At 46.6% G+C, this 19,446-nt stretch overlaps 1 protein-coding gene across 1 annotated transcript in view; it reads right to left on the bottom strand.

Moving 5' to 3' along the window:
* The window catches only part of LOC120046947 (ecto-NOX disulfide-thiol exchanger 2-like), a 225,249-nt gene that overhangs the window by 172,015 nt on the left and 33,788 nt on the right, over positions 1–19,446 (bottom strand). Inside the window, exon 4 of the mRNA XM_038992497.1 lies at positions 11,569–11,718. Coding sequence (XP_038848425.1) covers positions 11,569–11,718 — 150 coding nt within the window. The remainder of the gene's footprint in view (positions 1–11,568; positions 11,719–19,446) is intronic.

The following is a 19,446-nucleotide window of genomic DNA, read 5'->3' on the forward strand; positions in this document are numbered from 1 at the left end:
TCATCTTAAAAAACACTTTTGGGGAGACTGGGGTTGGTTGTCTCATGGGTTGGTTGTCACAGTGTTAATTACTCCCAATATAAATACTGTGTAATATTTTTTCGGTTAAAATGTTGCGGCGTCACTACAACCAGATGTCACATAGGGCGGCGCACAATTGGCCCAGCGTCAGTCGGGTTAGGATAGGGTTTGGCCGAAGGGGGGCTTTACATGGCTCATCGCGCTCTAGCGACTCCTTGTGGCTGGCCAGGTGCCTGCAGGCTGACCCCAGTCATCTGTTGAACAGTGTTTCCTCTGACACATTGGTACAGCTAGCTTCCGGGACAAGCGAGCGGGTCTTAAGTAGCGCACCTTGGCGGGTCATGTTTTGGAGTATTTATGACTCGACCTTCGCCTCTCCTGAGCCCATTGGGGAGATGCAGAGATGAGACAAGATAGTAATCACAAAATTGGGGAGAATTCTTTTTTAAATGGGTAAATTCTTTGAAAGAACTCATCCAACTGGTAAATTCATGTCAGCATGCCAAAACATTGAGGTGTGTGTATATATATACAGTTGAAGTTGGAAGTTTACATAAACTTAGGTTGGAGTCATTAAAACTTAGGTTGGAGTCACTAAATGTCTTGTTAAAATTTAGTTTTGGCATCTACTTTGTGCATGACACAAGTCATTTTTCCAACAATTGTTTACAGACAGATTATTTCACTTATAATTCACGGTATCACAATTCCAGTGGATCAGAAGTTTACATACACTGTTGACTGTGCCTTTTAAACAGCTTGGAAAATGCCAGAAATTGATGTCATGGCTTTAATTTGAGTCAATTGGAGGTATATCTGTGGATGTATTTCAAGGCCTACCTTCAAACTCAGTGCCTCTTTGCTTGACATCATGGGAAAATCTAAATAAATCAGACAAGACCTCAGAAAAGAAATTGGAAACCTCCACAAGTCTGGTTCATCCTTGGGAGCAATTTCCAAACGCCTGAAGGTACCACGTTCATCTGTACAAACAATAGTACCCAAGTATAAACACAATGGGACCATGCAGCCATCATACCGCTCAGGAAGGAGACGCGTTCCATCTCCTAGAGATGAACGTACTTTGGTGCGAAAAGTGCAAATCAATCCCAGAACAACAGCAAAGGACCTTGTGAAGATGCTGGAGGAAACAGGTACAAAAGTATCTATATCCACAGTAAAACAAGTCCTATATCGACATAACCTGAAATGCCGCTCAGCAAGGAAGAAGCCACTGCTCCAAAACCGTAATAAAAAAGCCAGATTACAGTTTGCAACTGCACATGGGGACAAATATCGTACTTTTTGGAGAAATGTCCTCTGGTCTGATGAAACGAAAATATAACTTTTTGGCCATAATGACCATCGTTATGTTTGGAGGAAAAAGGGAGAGGTTTGCAAGCCGAAGAACACCATCCCAACCATGAAGCACGGGGGTGGCAGCATCATGTTGTGGGGGTGCTGTGCTGCAGGAGGGACTGGTGCACTTCACAAAATAGATGGCATCATGAGGTAGGACAATTATGTGGATATATTGAAGCAACATCTCAAGACATCAATCAGGAAGTTAAAGCTTGGTCGCAAATGGGTCTTCCAAATGGACAATGACCCCAAGCATACCTCCAAAGTTGTGTCAAAATGGCTTAAAGCCAACAAAGTCAAGGTATTGGAGTGGCTATCACAAAGTCCTGACCTCAATCCTATAGAAAATGTGTGGGCAGAACTGAAAAAGCATGTGCGAGCAAGGAGGCCAACAAACCTGACCCAGTTACACCAGCTCTGTCAGGAGGAATGGGCCAAAATTCACCCAACTTATTGTGGGAAGCTTTTGGAAGGCTAGTTTGACCCAAGTTAATCAATTTAAAGGCAATGCTACCAAATACTAATTGAGTGTATGTAAACTTCTGACCCACTGGGAATGTGATGAAAGTAATAAAAGCTGAAATAAATAATTCTCTCTACTATTATTTTGACATTTCACATTCTTAAAATAAAGTGGCGATCCTAACTGTCCTAAAACAGGGAATTTTTACTAGGATTAAATGTCAGGAATTGTGAAAACTGAGTTTAAATGTATTTGGCTAAGGTGTATGTAAACTTCCGACTTCAACTGAATATATATATATATATTGGTAATTTCTTTGTAAATTCTCCATGATACTAGGGGGTGGGGGGGGGGGTGATGTCACATATAATGTGGGGTTAGTTGTCACTTTCAACTCCATTTAAACTTTGCCCGCCATTATACAATAAAACCCAAGCTCTTTTGTGCTTGTGCTACAGTATAAAGAACTCCCCACCGGGCACGGACGTCACTTCAACGTCTAGTTCAGATTTACATTTGGTTGAGTTGTGAACTAACGTGAATTAATTGTGAAATCAACACAAAAACTCCCCATGTAATTGAATTTACATTAACAGTTGGGCAAAAAAAAGACGAAATTTGCAAATCGAATTAGTTTTTCACGTTAATTCAACATCATTACATGGTGTTTTGGGGTTGAAATGACATGGAAACAATGTTGAGTCAACCAGTTTTTGCCCAGTGGGTCCATTCGTTTCCTCTCTCACACACACATATGGTTTTGCTGTCACACACGCACACATACACACACAAATGTACTTAAAATGTCATATGTTATTCTCACGGCATAAAATGCTGAATTTTCATAGAAATATCATTTGATCAAAGAAAGAGCGGTAACTGCACATTTGGTCAAAAATGAGTTATTTACACTTGATACATGAAATACATGCTTTATCATCTGGACAAATATCCTGTCCACTGTGTTGTGTTTTGGAGAAAATAGGGGGGTCATGTTTGCAGTAACTGGAAAATGTTACAGTGAAACCTAGGGAAAAAAACAGTAACTGCAAACACCAATGTCAGTTAGTGCTTTTTACATTGGTTTCACTGAGCTTTGGGCTGCAGTTACTACAGTTTACCTTGGTATTATTTATTGTTCTTTGCTGATACAAGTATCAAACTAAACTCAGCAAAAAAACAAACATCCCTTTTTCAGGACCCTGTCTTTCAAAGATAATTCGTAAAAATCCAAATAACTTCTCAGATCTTTATTGTAAAGGGTTTAAACACTGTTTCCCATGCTTGTTCAATGACCCATAAACAATTAATGAACATGCATAGTTAAGACACTAACAGCTTACAGACGGTAGGCAATTAAGGTCACAGTTATGAAAACTTAGGACACTAACGAGGCCTTTCTACTGACTCTGAAAAACACCAAAAGAAAGATGCCCAGGGTCCCTGCTCATTTGCGTGAACGTGCCTTAGGCATGCTGCAAGGATTCATGAGGTCTGAAGATGTGGCCAGGGCAATAAATTGCAATGTCCGTACTGTGAGACGCCTAAGACAGCGCTACAGAGAGACAGGACGGACAGCTGATCGTTCTCACAGTGGCAGACAGTGTGTAACAACACCTGCACAGGATCGGTACATCCGAACATCACATCAGCAGGACAGGTACAGGATGGCAACAACAACTGCCCGAGTTACACCAGGAACGCACAATCCCTCCATCAGTGCTCAGACTTTACACAATAAGCTGAGAGGGGCTGGACTGAGGGCTTGTAGGCCTGTTTTAAGGCAGGTCCTCACCAGACATCACCGACAACAACATTGCCTATGGGCACAAACCCACCGTCGCTGGACCAGACAGGACTGGCAAAAAGTGCTCTTCACTGACGAGTCACAGTTTTGTCTCACCATGAAGCAGCGCCTCTGATCTAGGTCCAGCAGCGGATGTCCTCGTCGGTTCGGGTCGCCCTCCTGCTTCACGGCCTTGTCTGGTTCCGTCGGGCCCCCTTCAGGCCCTCGCCTCTCTAGGTGCATTTCTTACCCCTCCCCGCATCCACTCTCTCCGCCCGGGCTCCTTTCAGCAGGTCCTGGGTGTTCTGGTGGTTTTCCACCACGGTCAGCAATTCCTCCAGGCTCTGGGGGTTCTGCATGCTCGCCGCCTTCCTCATCTCGTATGGCAGGGCCCAAAGGTACCGATCCAGGACGCCCTTATCGATTATCGGGAGGGACGGTACGTCGGTCAGTAGCCACCTTGGTCAGGCGCACCAGGTTGCTCATCTGAGCGCGGGGCGAGAGGGTGGAGTCAAAGGCCCAGTCGTGGAACATTTGTGCACGGCATGCAAGGCTGAATCCATAACGGCTCAGGATCTCACATTTGAGTCCCTCATAATTTGCTGCCTGGTCGGCGTGCAGGTCGAAGTAGGCCTTCTGGGCCTTCCCGGAGAGATAGGGTGCCAAAAGGCTAGCCCACTTGGGCTCGGGCCATCCTTCCCTCTGCACCGTCCTTTCGAAGGTGCACAAATACATCTCCACATCATCTTCCTCCAGGAACTTGACCAGGAACTAATTCGGGCTAGACTCCTGAGCCATCCCACCATATCTCTGCTTCCAGTCTGAGGTTTTGTGGCCCTGCTCTTGCTCCTGGAGAGCCTGTTGCTTCTGCTGGCTGAGGATAAACTGAGCCACCTGTTCCTCCATGGTAATCTCTGTACGCTCGGTACAGAGATTACTAGGTTAGGTTCTAGTCAGAAAACACAACTTTACTAGGCAACAAAATAAACATAACAACAAAATAATGGAGGTTTTACTCAGTCCTTATTCTCAGGTTCTGCTCCGTCTCTGTCTCTCTCTCTCCCCCTCTCTCAACCCCCTCGCTTTGTCTCTCATCCTCTCTCTTACCCCTCTCCCTTTCTGTCTCCCTCCCTCTCCCCCCCCTCTCTCTCCCCCTTCTCTCTCTCCCTCTCCCCCTCTCTCTCTCTTCCCCTTCCCTCCCCCTCCACCCCCCCTCTTCTCTCGATTCAATTACATTTCAATTTAAGGGGGTTTATTGGCATGTGAAACAGATGTTTACATTGCCAAAGCAAGTGAACTAGATAATAAACAAAAGTAAAATAAACAAAAAAAATGTACAGTAAACACTCCACTCACAAGTCTCTCTATCTCCCCTTCCCTCTATCTCTCTGTCTGTCTATCTCTCCTTCCCTCTCTATCTCTCTCTTACCCCTCACTGTTTCTCTCCCACTCTCTCTCTATACCTCTCTCGCTTTCTCTCTCCCTCCATCTCCCTCTCTTTTCCCCCTTGCCCTGTCTCCCTCCCTCCCCCATCTCTCTCTCTATCTCTCCCCCTCTTTATCTCTTTCTCCCACTTCTCTCTCTCCCTCTCCACCTCTTTCTCTATTCCCCCTTCCCTCCCCTCCCTCTCCCTCTCCCGCTCTTTCTTTCTCTCTGAGGAGATGTGAACGTAGATCAGTGTCTCCCTCTTGTATGAGTCTCACACAAGCAACAGTGTCAAACAATCCATTCCTGAGCGGCTTTTTAGCTGTCTGGTGCTATCCATGTGTGTCTGCGAGGTGTGTCTGTGTGTGTTTGGGTGGGTGGGTGGGTGGGCGTGCATGTGTGCATGTGTGCATGTGTGTGTGTGCGTGTGCATGTGTGTCTGTTTAGAATGTGTGTGTACCCATAACACCTACTGCTAGGCTGGAGAGTTTATATGCTGTCAGAATTGTAATGTGGAGACGATAAGGCCCTGCAGAACTTCCCTGGGCCAGATCAGTTACAGAGAGACCTTGACACCTTTTCATTCCCTTGCATTTTAGACCAGACCACTGGCGTCCATATTGGCATTTACAATGCAGGAGAGAGGAAGAGAAGGCTTATGGCTGCATAAATGAACTGTGAGGAGAGAGATGAACCCTGAGCTGGTTTCAGTCATAGTCAGCACTCAGGTAATAGAGGAGGTAGCACTGAGACTGCACCAGTGAAGATAGTAAATTACCTTTTAATGGCGTCAGACCAAGGCTCTGCATCTCTCCTCGTGCTCCTAGACCTTAGTGCTGCTTTTGATTCCGTCGATCACCACATTCTTTTGGAGAGATTGGAAACCCAAATTGGTCTACACGGACAAGTTCTGGCCTGGTTTAGATCTTATCTGTCGGAAAGATATCAGTTTGTCTCTGTTGATGGTTTGTCTTCTGACAAATCAACTGTACATTTCGGTGTTCCTCAAGGTTCCGTTTAAAGACCACTATTGTTTTCACTATATATTTTACCTCTTGGTGATGTCATTTGGAAACATAATGTTAACTTTCACTGCTATGGGGACAATACACAGCTGTACATTTCGATGAAACATGGTGAAGCCCCAAAATTGCCCTCCCTGGAAGCCTGTGTTTCAGACATACAGAGGATTTTGTTTTTACTTTTAAACTTGTACAAAACAGAGATGCTAGTTGTAGGTCCCAAGAAACAAAGAGATCTTCTGTTGGATCTGACAATTAATCATGATGGCTGTATAGTCATCACAAATAAAACTGTGAAGGACCTCGGTGTTACTCTGTACCCTGATCTCTCTTTTGACGAACATATCAAGAATATTTCAAGGACAGCTTTTTTCCATCTTCTTAACATTGCAAAAATCTGAAACTTTCTGTCCAAAAATGATGTAGAAAAATGTATCCATGCTTTTGTCACTTCTAGATTAGACTACTGCAATGCTCTACTTTCCGTCTACCGGATAAAGCACTAAATAGACATCAGTTAGTGCTAAACACAGCTGCTAGAATCTTGACTAGAACCCCAAAATGTGATCAAATTACTCCAGTGCTAGCCTCTCTACACTGGCTTCCTGTTAAGGCTAGGGCTGATTTCAAGGTTTTACTGCTAACCTACAAAGCATTACTTAAAGCATTACTAAAAATCCAAGATGGCGTTGCAGTAGGACATGTGTATTTGTTTTTGTCTTGTTCCCGTGTCTTATCCCGTGTAAATAGCCAGTCTTTTTCATATATATATCTTAGTCTCACATTCTATCTACGAACTAAATATACTTTCCTGTAACCCGCCTCACCCAATGTGGTACGGATCGGCTATTTTTATTCCTTATAACTGGAACTTCCATCAGGAGCTAGCCAGCTAACTAGCTACTAGTCTTTGTTAGCCACGGCTACCGGCCTTCACATTTTTCCCTGTCATCAGCCAGCCTTAGCTCGGACAACACCTGCCAGTCTGCACAGCTCAATATCAACCCAGAGCATATCGGACTGCTTCTCTCTGTCATATCACCGGATTCCTGCTGCTCTGGATCATTACACCGGATCATCGCAGCTAGCTAGCTGCAAACAAGTGGCTACTGTTAGCTAACGCCTCTGTCCCCAAGCAAGCACCAGCTAGCCTTGAGCTAGCCTCGAGCTAGGCCCATATACCAACTAATTCTAAGGTTACAATACCTCCTATGCCAATTGGCCTCAACCCTTTATTGTTGACACGGAGCCCCGCCGGTACGTCATGACAGGACTGCCGACGTGATCGCCCGATGGGTCTCAACAGGCTATTCTGTTACGATGTTGCCGAAGAACCATCTACTATCCCCGGCCCGCTAGCTTTTCTGAATGCTGTGTCCCATGCTCGCCTAGCGTAGTAGTGGCTACCGAATGGTACCCTGACTCACCTATTGCTGCTCTTTTGACCCTATGATCACTCGGCTACACAGCTGATGCACCCTGGACAGTTTCAATAACATGGTACCTCATTTTGTTTACCTGTCGGCCCCAGCCTCGAACTCAGGTCCTGTATGTACCTAACTGACCCGCTCTATCCATTCATCGCCATTTACCCGTTGTTGTCTTAGCTCTCCTGATCAACACCTGTGATTGCTTTTTGCCTCTCTCTAATGTCAATATGCCTTGTCTACTGCTGTCTTGGCTAGTTCTTATTGTTTTATTTCACTGTAGAGCCCTCAGTCCCGCTTAAAATGCCTTAGATAGCTCTTTTGTCCCACCCCACACACATGCGGAGACCTCACCTGGCTTAACTTCTTTGGGGTAGGGGGCAGTATTTTCACGTCCGGATGAAAAGCATGCCCAGAGTAAACTGCCTGCTACTCAGGCCCAGATCCTAGGATATGCATATTATTAGTATATTTGGATAGAAAACACTCTGAAGTTTCTAAAACTGTTTGAATGATGTCTGTGAGTATAACATAACTCATATGGCAGGCAAAACCTGAGAAGAAATCCAACCAGGAAGTGGGAAATCTGAGGTTTGTAGGTTTTCAACTCTTTGCTTATCCAAGATACAGTGGAAATGGGGTCATGTTGCACTTCCTAAGGCTTCCACTATATGTCAACAGTCTTTAGAACCTTGTTTGATGCTTCTACTGTGAAGTGTGGGCGAATGAGAGGAGATTGAGTAAGGTCTCTCCCAGAGTGCCACGAGCTGACCATGCATTGACCATGCGTGTTCATGTGAGAGTTAGCTGCGTTCCATCGCATTTCTGAAGACAAAGGAATTCTCCGGTTGGAACATTATTGAAGATTTATGTTAAAAACATCCTAAAGATTGATTCTATACGTCGTTTGACATGTTTCTACAGACTGTAACGGAACTTATTGAACTTTTCGTCCGTACTTTCCGCTGGACTTGCCCGCGCGTCGTGAGTTTAGATTGTGTACTGAACGCGCGAACAACAAGGAGTAATTTGGACATAAATGATGGACATTATCGAACAAAACAAACATTTATTGTGGAACTGGGATTCCTGATGAAGATCATCAAAGGTAAGTGAATATTTATAATGCTATTTCTGACTTCTGTTGACTCCAACATGGCGGATATCTTTTTGGCTTGATTTATCGTCTGAGCGCCGTACTCAGATTATTGCATGGTTTGCTTTTTCCGTTAAGTTTTTTTGAAATCTGACACAGCGGTTGCATTAAGGAGAAGTGGATCTAAAATTCCATGTATAGCACTTGTATTTTCATCAACATTTATGATGACTATTTCTGTAAATTTATGTGGCTCTCTGCAAAATCACCGGATGTTTTGGAACTACTGAACATAACGCGCCAATGAAAACTCAGATTTTTGGATATAAATATGAACTTTGCCGAACAAAACATACAGGTATTGTGTAACATGAAGTCCTATGAGTGTCATCTGATGAAGATCATGAAAGGTTAGTGATTATTTTGATCTATATTTCTGCTTTTTGTGACTCCTCTCTTTGGCTGGAAAAATGGCTGTGTTTTTCTGTGACTTGGCTCTGACCTAACATAATCGTTTGGTTTGCTTTCGTCGTAAAGCCTTTTTGAAATCGGACACTGAGGATGGATTTACAACAAGTTTATCTTTAAAATTGTGTAAAATACTTGTATGTTTGAGGAATTTTAATTATGGGATTTCTGTTGTTTTTGAATTTGGCGCCCTGCAGTTTCACTTGCTGCTACCGTCCCACATACCCCAGAGAGGTTAACTGGTGCCTCCAGAGACGAAACCTCTCTCATCTCTCATCGTACCCTAGTGAGGTTAAGAACCAATATACACAGTCAGTTAGGAAAGCAAAGGCTAGCTTTTTCAAACAGAAATTTGCATCCTGTAGTACAAATTCTAAAAGGTTTTGGGACACCGTAAAGTCCATGGAGATAAGAACACCTCCTCCCAGCTGCCCACTGCACTGAGGCTAGGAAACGCTGTCACCACCGATAAATCTACGATAATCAAGAATTTCAAGAAGCATTTTTCTACGGCTAGCCATGCTTTCCACCTGGCTACCCCTACCCTGGTTAACAGATCTGCATCCCCCACAGCAACTTGGCCAAGCCTCCCCCATTTCTCCTTCACACAAATCCAGATAGCTGATGTTCTGAAAGAGCTGCAAAATCTGGACCCCTACAAATCAGCTCGGCTAGACAATCTGGACCCTCTTGCTGTCCCTTGCTGTCTCTGCCTGGATGGTTCCCCTATCTCCACTGGAATGCTCTGCCTCTAACCATATTACGGGGGCTGAGTCACTGGCTCACTGGTGCTCTTCCATGCCATCCCTAGGAGGGGTGCGTCACTTGAGTGGGTTGAGTCACTGACGTGATCTTCCTGTCCGGGTTGGCGCCCCCCTCGGGTTCACACGTGGGAGATCTTCATGGGCTATACTCGAGCTTGTCTCAGGGTAGTAGGTTGGTGGTTGAAGATATCCCTCTAGTGGTGTTGTGCCTGTGCTTTGGAAAGTGGGTGGGGTTTTATCCTGCCTGTTTGGCCCTGTCCGGGGGTATTGTTGGACAGGGCCACAGTGTCTCCCGACCCCTCCTATCTCAGCCTCCAGTATTTATGCTGCAATAGTTTATGTGTCGGGGGGCTAGGGTCAGTCTGTTATATCTGGAGTATTTCTCCTCTCTTATCCGGTGTCCTGTGTGAATTTAAGTATGCTCCCTCTAATTCTCTCTCTCTCTTTTTCTCTCTTTCTCTCTCTCTTTCTATCGGAGGACCTGAGTCCTTGGACCATGCCTCAGGACTACCAGGCCTGATGACTCCTTGCTCCCCAGTCCACCTGGTCATGCTGCTGCTCCAGTTTCAACTGCTCTGCCTGCGGCTATGGAACCTGTTCCCTGGACGTGCTACCTTGTCCCAGACCTGCTGTTTTGGACTCTCTCTCTACCGCACCTGCTGTCTCTAACTGAATGATCTGCTATGAAAAGCCAACTGACATTTACTCCTGAGGTGCTGACCTGATGCACCCTCTACAACCACTGTGATTATTATTATCTGACCATGCTGGTCATCTATGAACGTTTGAACCTCTTGGCCATGTTCTTTTATAATCTCCACCCGGCACAGCCAGAAGAGGACTGGCCACCCCTCAGAGCCTGGTTCCTCTCTAGGCTTCTTCCTAGGTTCTGGCTTTTCTAGGGAGTTTTTCCTAGCCACTGTGCTTCTACATCTGCATTGCTTGCTGTTTGGGGTTTTAGGCTGGGTTTCTGTACATCACTTTATAAATACATTTGATTGAAGATAGACGGGGGAAGGGTGCAGTCATATTTTTCATGTCAGATAAAATGTTTAGAGTATAGGACCACACCAAATGTTGATCTGCCGTTGTCGGCTGTTTGTTCAGCGCACTGTTTTTTAGAGACCATGGACGTCTGACTGACAACAAAAAAAATCACTATTCCACATGGAAAATTGTTTTGCACTCGGTTCACAAATTACAACCGGTACTCTGATCATACCGACAAATGCTATTGGTGTGTTCCTGCCTTAAGAATGTGTTAAATGCAACAATAAGGTTGTTGTACTTCCTGGGTAAGTGATCTCATAGAGAATGGATATAACGGCTTAGTGGTTAGGCAGGTACAGTATATTCCTCGTCTAGTAGAGGTAAATAGACTTCCTGGGGTAAGAGGTAAATAGACTTCCTGGGGTAAGAGGTAAATAGACTTCCTGGGGTAAGAGGTAAATAGACTTCCTGGGGTAAGAGGTAAATAGACTTCCTGGGGTAAGAGGTAAATAGACTTCCTGGGGTAAGAGGTAAATAGACTTACTGGGGTAAGAGGTAAATAGACTTCCTGGGGTAAGAGGTAAATAGACTTCCTGGGGTAAGAGGTAAATAGACTTCCTGGGGTAAGAGGTAAATAGACTTCCTGGGGTAAGAGGTAAATAGACTTCCTGGGGTAAGAGGTAAATAGACTTCCTGGGGTAAGAGGTAAATAGACTTACTGGGGTAAGAGGTAAATAGACTTACTGGGGTTGGGGGGGAAGAGTGTGCAGCTCTTGCAGTGAATGATTTCCTTGATGATGGGCAGATCAGGGGGGAGGGGGGGTGGGGGCACCATGCCGAGGCCGGGCATCATGGGAGCGATGCCTGTCATCATGCCAAGGCCCTGGTCGAAATCTAGATGAAGCACACAACAACACACACATATAAAAACAACATTTCCACTCACACCAGTTCAGCACATGTTGCCATTTTCATGTTTCGTTTGACATTGTGTGTTTCTCCATGAACACTTTGCGGAGGTTTCTGTCAACAATGGTGGCACACAACCAGTCTATAAATAACTGAATCCATGCTCTGATGAATGGACAATGGCAAAGGAGGGGATGGCTATCGTTTTACTGGCTCCTAACCAACTTTGCTATGTTGTTTGTTTTTTCAAATTTTTTGTAACTTATTTAGTACATAATGTTGCTGCTACCGTCTCTTATGACTGAAAAGAGTTTCTGTACATCAGAACAGCGATTACTCACCTCGAACAGGACAAATATCTTTTCTTTAATGAGTCTGACGCAAAGGATATACTGCTTCCGGGCTACCAGGCCCCCCATCCCTGTCATTCGTGTGAAAAAAAGACAGAAAGACAGGGGGCGGATGTCTGGGTGCCTTGTGAGAACTCGTTGGCAAGTGAGTAAACCACCACTACCCTCGGTATTATTGGCCAACTTGCAATCATTAGAAAACAAACTGGACGATCTACGATTAAGAATATCCTACCAACGGGACATTAAAAACTGTAATATCTTATGTTTCACCGACACTTGGCTGAATGACGACACGGATTATATAGAGCTGGCTGGCTTCTCTGTTTTTCGGCAGGACAGAGCAGCTACGTTATTTGTCAAAAACTGCTGGTGCGCGATGTCTAATATTAAAGAAGTCACTAGGTATTGCTCGCCTGAGGTAAAATACCTCATGAAAAGCTGTAGACCACACTATCTACCAAGAGAGGTCACATCTATATTATTCGTAGCCGTCTATTTACCACCACAAACCGATGCTGGCACTAAGACCGCACTCAACGAGCTGTATAAGGCCATAAGCAAACAAGAAAATGCTCATCCAGAAGCGGTGCTCCTAGTGGCCAGGGACTTTAATGCAGGGAAACTTAAATCTGCTTTACCTAATTTCTACCAGCATGTCACATGTGCAACCAGAAAAAAATCTAATCTAGAACACCTTTACTCCACACACAGAGACGCATACAAAGCTCTCCCTCGCACTCCGTTTGACAAATCTGACCATAATTCTATCCTCCTGATTCCTGCTTACAAGCAAAAACTAAAGCAGGAAGTACCAGTGACTCGCTCAATACAGAAGTGGTCAGATGACGCAGATTCTACGCTACAGAACTGTTTTGCTAGCACAGACTGGAATATGTTCCGGGATTTATCCAATGGCATTGAAGAGTATACCACCTCAGTCACCAGCTTAATCAATAAGTGCATCGACGATGTCGTCCCCACAGTGACAGTACGTACATTTCCCAACCAGAAGCCATGGATTACAGGCAACATCTGCATCGAGCTAAAGGCTAGAGCTTCCGCTTTCAAGGAGCAGAACACTAATCCGGACACTTATAAGACATCCTGCTATGCCCTCAGACAAACCATCAAACAGGCAAAGCATCAATACAGGACTAAGATTGAATCGTACTACACCGGCTCTGATGCTCGTCGGATATGGCAGGGCTCGAAAACTATTATGGACTACAAAGGGAAAGCCAGCCACGACCTGCCCAGTGACGCGAGCCTGCCAGACGACCTAAATGTCTTTTATGCTGACTTTGAGGCAAGAAACACTGAAGCATGCATGAGACCACCAGCTGTTCTGGACGACTGTGTGATCACGCTCTCAGGTGGTAAGGTGGTAAGGGTAGGCAACAACACATCTGCCACGCTGATCCTCAACACTGGGGTCCCTCAGGGGTGCGTGCTTAGTCCCTTCCTGTACTCCCTGTTCACCCACGACTGCGTGTCCAAGCACGACTCTAACATCATCATTAACAGAACAGTGGTAGCCTGATCACCATCAACAATGAGACAGCCTATAGGGAGATCAGAGACCTGGAGTGTGGTGCCAGGCCAAAAACCTCTTTCTCAATGTGAGCAAGACAAAGGAGCTGATTGTGGACTATAGAAAAAGGAGGGCCGAACAGGCCCCCATTAACATTGATGGGACTGAAGTGGAGCGGGTCGAGAATTTCAAGTTCCTTGGTGTCCACATCACCAACAAACTATCATGGTCCAAACACGCCAAGACAGTTGTGAAGAGGGCACGACAACACCTTTTCCCCCTCAGGAGACTGAAAAGATGTGTCATGGGTCCCCAGATCCTCAAAAAGTTGCAGTTGCAACAGTTGCACCATCGAGGGCATCCTGACCGGTTGCATTACCGCCTGGTATGGCAACTGCTCAGCATCTGACCATAAGGCACTACAGAGGGTAGTGCGTACGGCCCAGTACATCCCTGGGGCCAAGCTTCCTGACATCCAGGACCTATATACTAGTGTCAGAGGAAGGCCCAAAAAATTGTCAAAGACCCAAGTCATAGACTGTTCTCTCTGCTACCACACGGCAAGCAGTACTGGAGCGCCGAGTCTAGGACCAAAAGGTTCTTTAACAGCTTCTACCCCCAAGCCATAAGACTGCTGAACAACTCAACTAATCAAATGGCCACCCAGACTACTTACATTAGAACCCCCCCTTTTTGTTTTCACACTGCTGCTACTCGCTGTTTATTATCTATGCATAGTCATTTTACAAATTACCTCGATTAACCTGTACCCCCGCACTCAGTACCAGTACCCCCTGTGTATAGCCTCGTTATTGTTATGTACATTTCTTGTGTTACCTTGTGATAGTTTTTTTTAAACTTTAGTTTATTTATTTTATTAACTCTATTTCTTGATCTTCATTGTTGGTTTAGGGCTTGTAAGTAAGCATTTCACAGTAAGGTCTACCTAAACCTGTTCAGCGCATGTGACAAATAACATTTGATTTGATTTGAAAGGAACAAACAAACATCCTACATGTTTAAAGTAGAGCTACATGAGCTTCTACTGACTCTCCTCTCTGCTACTGATTGGCTGACCTTTGATCTTCCTGTCTGTAGTCAAAGAGAGAGCGAGAGAGAGAGAGAAAGAGAGAGAGAGAAGACCAGGAAACACAGGAGATTTCACAGGTATTGATGTAGACTACAGCTGGGTGCACTCATACACACATGCGTCTGCCCACCCACCTGCCTGTTAATGACCTCATTTCTGGTATTCATGTCGAAAGTGATGAGGGACCCTGTTGCCTGGGTGATGATGACTCCTGCCTAGCGAGGCGGAGGAGAGGTGAAATGATGGCAGGAGGAGAGATAGAGGAGGGAGGGAGGTACAACGGACACAGTGTCTACTGAATGCCAGTCTAAGTGGCAGCTCTGGTCTGTGCTGGGTGAGAGGCCCACCACAGAGCTCTCTGATGGGCCTCAGACAGGGTCATAGTGGGATTCAGCTCTAGTCTCAGGGCTGGGTCGAGGCCCACCACAGAGCTCTCTGATGGGCGTCAGATAGGGTAATAGTGGGGTTCAGCTCTGGTCTCAGGACTGAATGAGAGACCCACCACGGAGCTCTCTGATGGGCCTCAGATAGGGTAATAGTGGGGTTCAGCTCTTGTCTCAGGGCTGGGTGAGAGGCCCACTAGGGAGCTCTTTGGTGGGCATCAGACAGGGTAATAGTGGGGTTCAGCCCTGGGTTGGAAAGAAAGGCCCACGGCAGAGCTCTGGTTGGAGAGAGAGGCCCACGGCAGAGCTCTGGTTGGAGAGAGAGGCCCACGGCAGAGCTCTGTCATTGGCCCCTATGCGGCAGATGAGCTGATTCATAACTGCCACTACCCTGAACTGAGGAAATGAGCACACTGCTGATGAATTATGTAAAACACTCCTGGCTGTCACACACATTATGAGCAGAGAGAATAATTTTCACTCTTGGTAAATAAAAGATTACTGCACTATATTTATTCATGAACATGACAGATGATAGGAGCCAAACCAGGCTCCGGGTGCACATCAAGAAAAGAAGATCTGGTTTGATCAAGACCAGCCTGTTTTCATTTCACTGCTGAATTTTTATTTTTCCTTCCAGTCTCTCTCTGTGTGTGTGTGTGTGTGTGTGTGTGTGTCTGTGTCTGTGTGTGTGTCTGTGTGTGTGTGTGTGTGTGTCTGTGTGTCTGTGTGTGTGTGTGCGAGCTTCCATTCAGAGCCAGTGGGCATAAGAGGTGTGAAGTAGAGCGATGCATGATAACAGAGATTATTTACACTCTGTTTCTTCTCAGGGATTTTAAGATAAACACACACCATCTTCCGTGTGAAACAGGCCTCTTCCAGCCAGAGGTAAAACTGTCTAGAGACAGAGACAGAGCAGGAGTCTCCTGAACAGATAGGTCAGCAGAGAACTGTCTTCTCTCCAGCCTCACAAGGTCTCTCTCTCTCCCCCCTATCTATCCCTCTTCCCTCTCCCACTGGCGCCATCTCTTTCTCTCCCTCTTCATCTCTCTCTCTCTCTCTCTCTCTCTCTCTTTCTCCAGTCACATGATAGATCGTCACACAGCCTCTGCCTGCAGTCCCAGAGATATGAAGAGTCACCCAAACACACACACACACACACACACACAAACATCCAACAGTCCTGTATCTCCATGTTAACCAATCAGCTTCCCAGAGATTTGTTGAAGGTAATTACATTTCATGCTGCCTATCAATAAAATGTCCAGCCAGGAATAAAACATTTGGCATTTCACTGTAGATACCTCCTGGCTGTCAACACATCACATCCATCCTCCCTCTCTTTCCTCCTCTTCTCTTCCCTTTCTCCCCTCCCTCTGTTTTCCAGGGTAAACATCCCCCCCAGCAGAGTGGGTGCTAGGTGGAAAGAGGGCTGGGTGGAGGATGGGGTGGGAGGGCTGGGGGGAGGAAGGGAGGGATGGCTAAAGGGAGGGTGGGAGGGCTAGGGGGGTGGAGGTCTGGGTAAAGGGAAGGTGGGAGGGCTGAGGGGAGGGAGGGCTGAGTAGAGGGAGGGAGGGATGGCTAAAGGGAGGATGGGGGGACTGGGGGGAGGGAGGGCTGGATGAAGGGAGTGAGGGCTGGGTAAAGGGGAGTGTGGGAGGGCTGGGGGGAGGGAGGGCTGGGTAAAGGGAGGGTGGGAGGGCTGAGGGGAGGGAGGGCTGGGTAGAGGGAGTGAGGGCTGGGTAAAGGTAGGGTGGGAGGGCTGAGGGGAGGGAGGGCTGGGTAGAGGGAGGGAGGGCTGGGTAAAGGGAGGGTGGGAGGGAGGGCTGGGTATAGAGAGGGTGGGAGGCCTGGAGGAGGGAGGGCAGAGCCCTCTAGAACACGACCAGAGGCTCCAGTCTCAATGTGCTGCCAGACATCTCCTTCTCTACATAATATACAATATAGATTCAGCCGCGGACCGATATTTCTCTTGAGCGGATGGTCACGGGGACGGAACAGGCAGGGTCTGCAGGTAGCCTAGCGGGTTAAGAGCACAGGGCCAGTAATTGAAAGGTCACTGGTTCGAGCCGACTAGGTGAAACATCTGAAGATGTGCGCTTGAGCAAGGCACTTGCCCGGAGTCACAGACTGGAACATGTTCCGGGATTCTTCCGATGGCATTGAGGAGTAAACCACATCAGTCACTGACTTTATCGATAAGTGCATCGAGGACGTCGTCCCCACAGTGACTGTACGTACATATCCCAACCAGAAGCCATGGATTACAGGCAACATTTGCACTGAGCTAAAGGGTAGAGCAGCCGCTTTCAAGGTGCGGGATTCTAACCTGGAAGCTTACAAGTAATCCTGCTATGCCCTGCGACGAACGATCAAACAGGCAAAGCGTCAATACAGGACTAAGATTGAATCATACTACACCGGCTCCGACGCTCGTCTTATGTGGCAGGGCATGAAAACTATTACAGACTACAAAGGGAAGCACAGCCGCGAGCTGCCCAGTGACACGAGGCTATCAGACGAGCTAAATCACTTCTATGCTCGCTTCGAGGCAAGCAACACTGAGGCATGCATGAGAGCATCAGCTGTTCTGGACGACTGTGTGATCACGCTCTCCGTAGCCGACGTGAGTAAGACCTTTAAACAGGTCAACATACACAAGGCTGCGGGGCCAGACAGATTACCAGGACATGTGCTCCGGCATGTGCTGACCAACTGGCAGGTGTCTTCACTGACATTTTCAACATGTCCCTGATTGAGTCTGTAATACCAACATGTTTCAAGCAGACCACCATCGTCCCTGTGCCCAAGAAAGGCAACCTGCCTAAATGACTACAGACCCATAGCACTCACGTCCGTAGCCATGAAGTGCTTTGAAAGGTTGGTAATGGCTCACATCAACACCATTATCCCAGAAACCCTAGACCCACTCCAATTTGCATACTGCCCAAACAGATCCACAGATGATGCAATCTCTATTGCACTCCACACTGCCCTTTCCCACCTGGACAAAAGGAACACTTATGTGAGAATGCTATTCATTGACTACAGCTCAGCGTAGCTCAACAACATAGTACCCTCAAAACTCATCACTAAGCTAACGATCCTGGGACTAAACACCTCCCTCTGCAACTGGATCCTGGACTTCCTGACGCGCAGCCCCCAGTTGGTGAGGGTAGGTAGCAACACATCTGCCACGCTGATCCTCAACACTGGAGCTCCACAGGGGTGTGTGCTCAGTCCCCTTCTGTACTCCCTGTTCACCCACAACTGCATGGCCAGGCACGACTCCAAAACCATCATTAACTTTGCAGACGACACAACAGTGGTAGGCCTGATCACCGACAATGACGAGACAGCCTATAGGGTGGAGGTCAGAGACCTGGCCGGGTTTTGCCAGAATAAAAACCTATCCCTCAACGTAACCAAGACTAAGTAGATGATTGTGGACTACAGGAAAAGGAGGACTGAGCACTCCCCCATTCTCATCGACAGGGCTGTAGTGGAGCAGGTTGAGAGCTTCAAGTTCCTTGGTGTCCACATCAACAACAAACTAGAATGGTCCAAACACACCAAGACAGCCGTGAAGAGGGCACGACAAAGCCTATTCCCCCTCAGGAAACTAAAAAGATTTGGCATGGGTCCTGAGATCCTCAAAAGGTTCTACAGCTGCAACATCGAGAGCATCCTGACTGGTTGCATCACTGCCTGCTACGGCAATTGCTCGGCCTCTGACCGCAAGGCACTACACAGGGTAGTTAGTACGGCCCAGTACATCACTGGGGCTAAGCTGCCTGCCATCCAGGACCTCTACACCAGGCGGTGTCAGAGGAAGGCCCTAAAAATTGTCAAAGACCCCAGCCACCCCAGTCATAAACTGTTCTCTCTACTACCGCATGGCAAGCGGTACCGGATTGCCAAGTCTAGGACAAAAAGGCTTCTCAACAGTTTTTACCCCAAGGCCATATTACTCCTGAACAGGTAATCAAATGGCTACCCGGACTATTTGCATTGTGTGCCCCCCACCCCCCAAACCCCTATTTTTACGCTGCTGCTACTCTCTGTTTATCATATATGCATAGTCCCTTTAACTATACATTCATGTACATACTACCTCAATTGGGCCTACCAACCAGTGCTCCCGCACATTGGCTAACCGGGCTATCTGCATTGTGTCCCGCCACCCACCACCCGCCAACCCATCTTTTACGCTACTGCTACTCTCTGTTCATCATGTATGCATAGTCACTTTAACCATATCTACATGCACATACTACCTCAATCAGCCCGACTAACCGGTGTCTGTATGTAGCCTTGCTACTTTTATAGCCTCGCTACTGTATATAGCCTGTCTTT

The sequence above is a fragment of the Salvelinus namaycush genome, chromosome 5 (assembly GCF_016432855.1).
Source record: "Salvelinus namaycush isolate Seneca chromosome 5, SaNama_1.0, whole genome shotgun sequence".
NCBI lineage: Eukaryota > Metazoa > Chordata > Actinopteri > Salmoniformes > Salmonidae > Salvelinus > Salvelinus namaycush.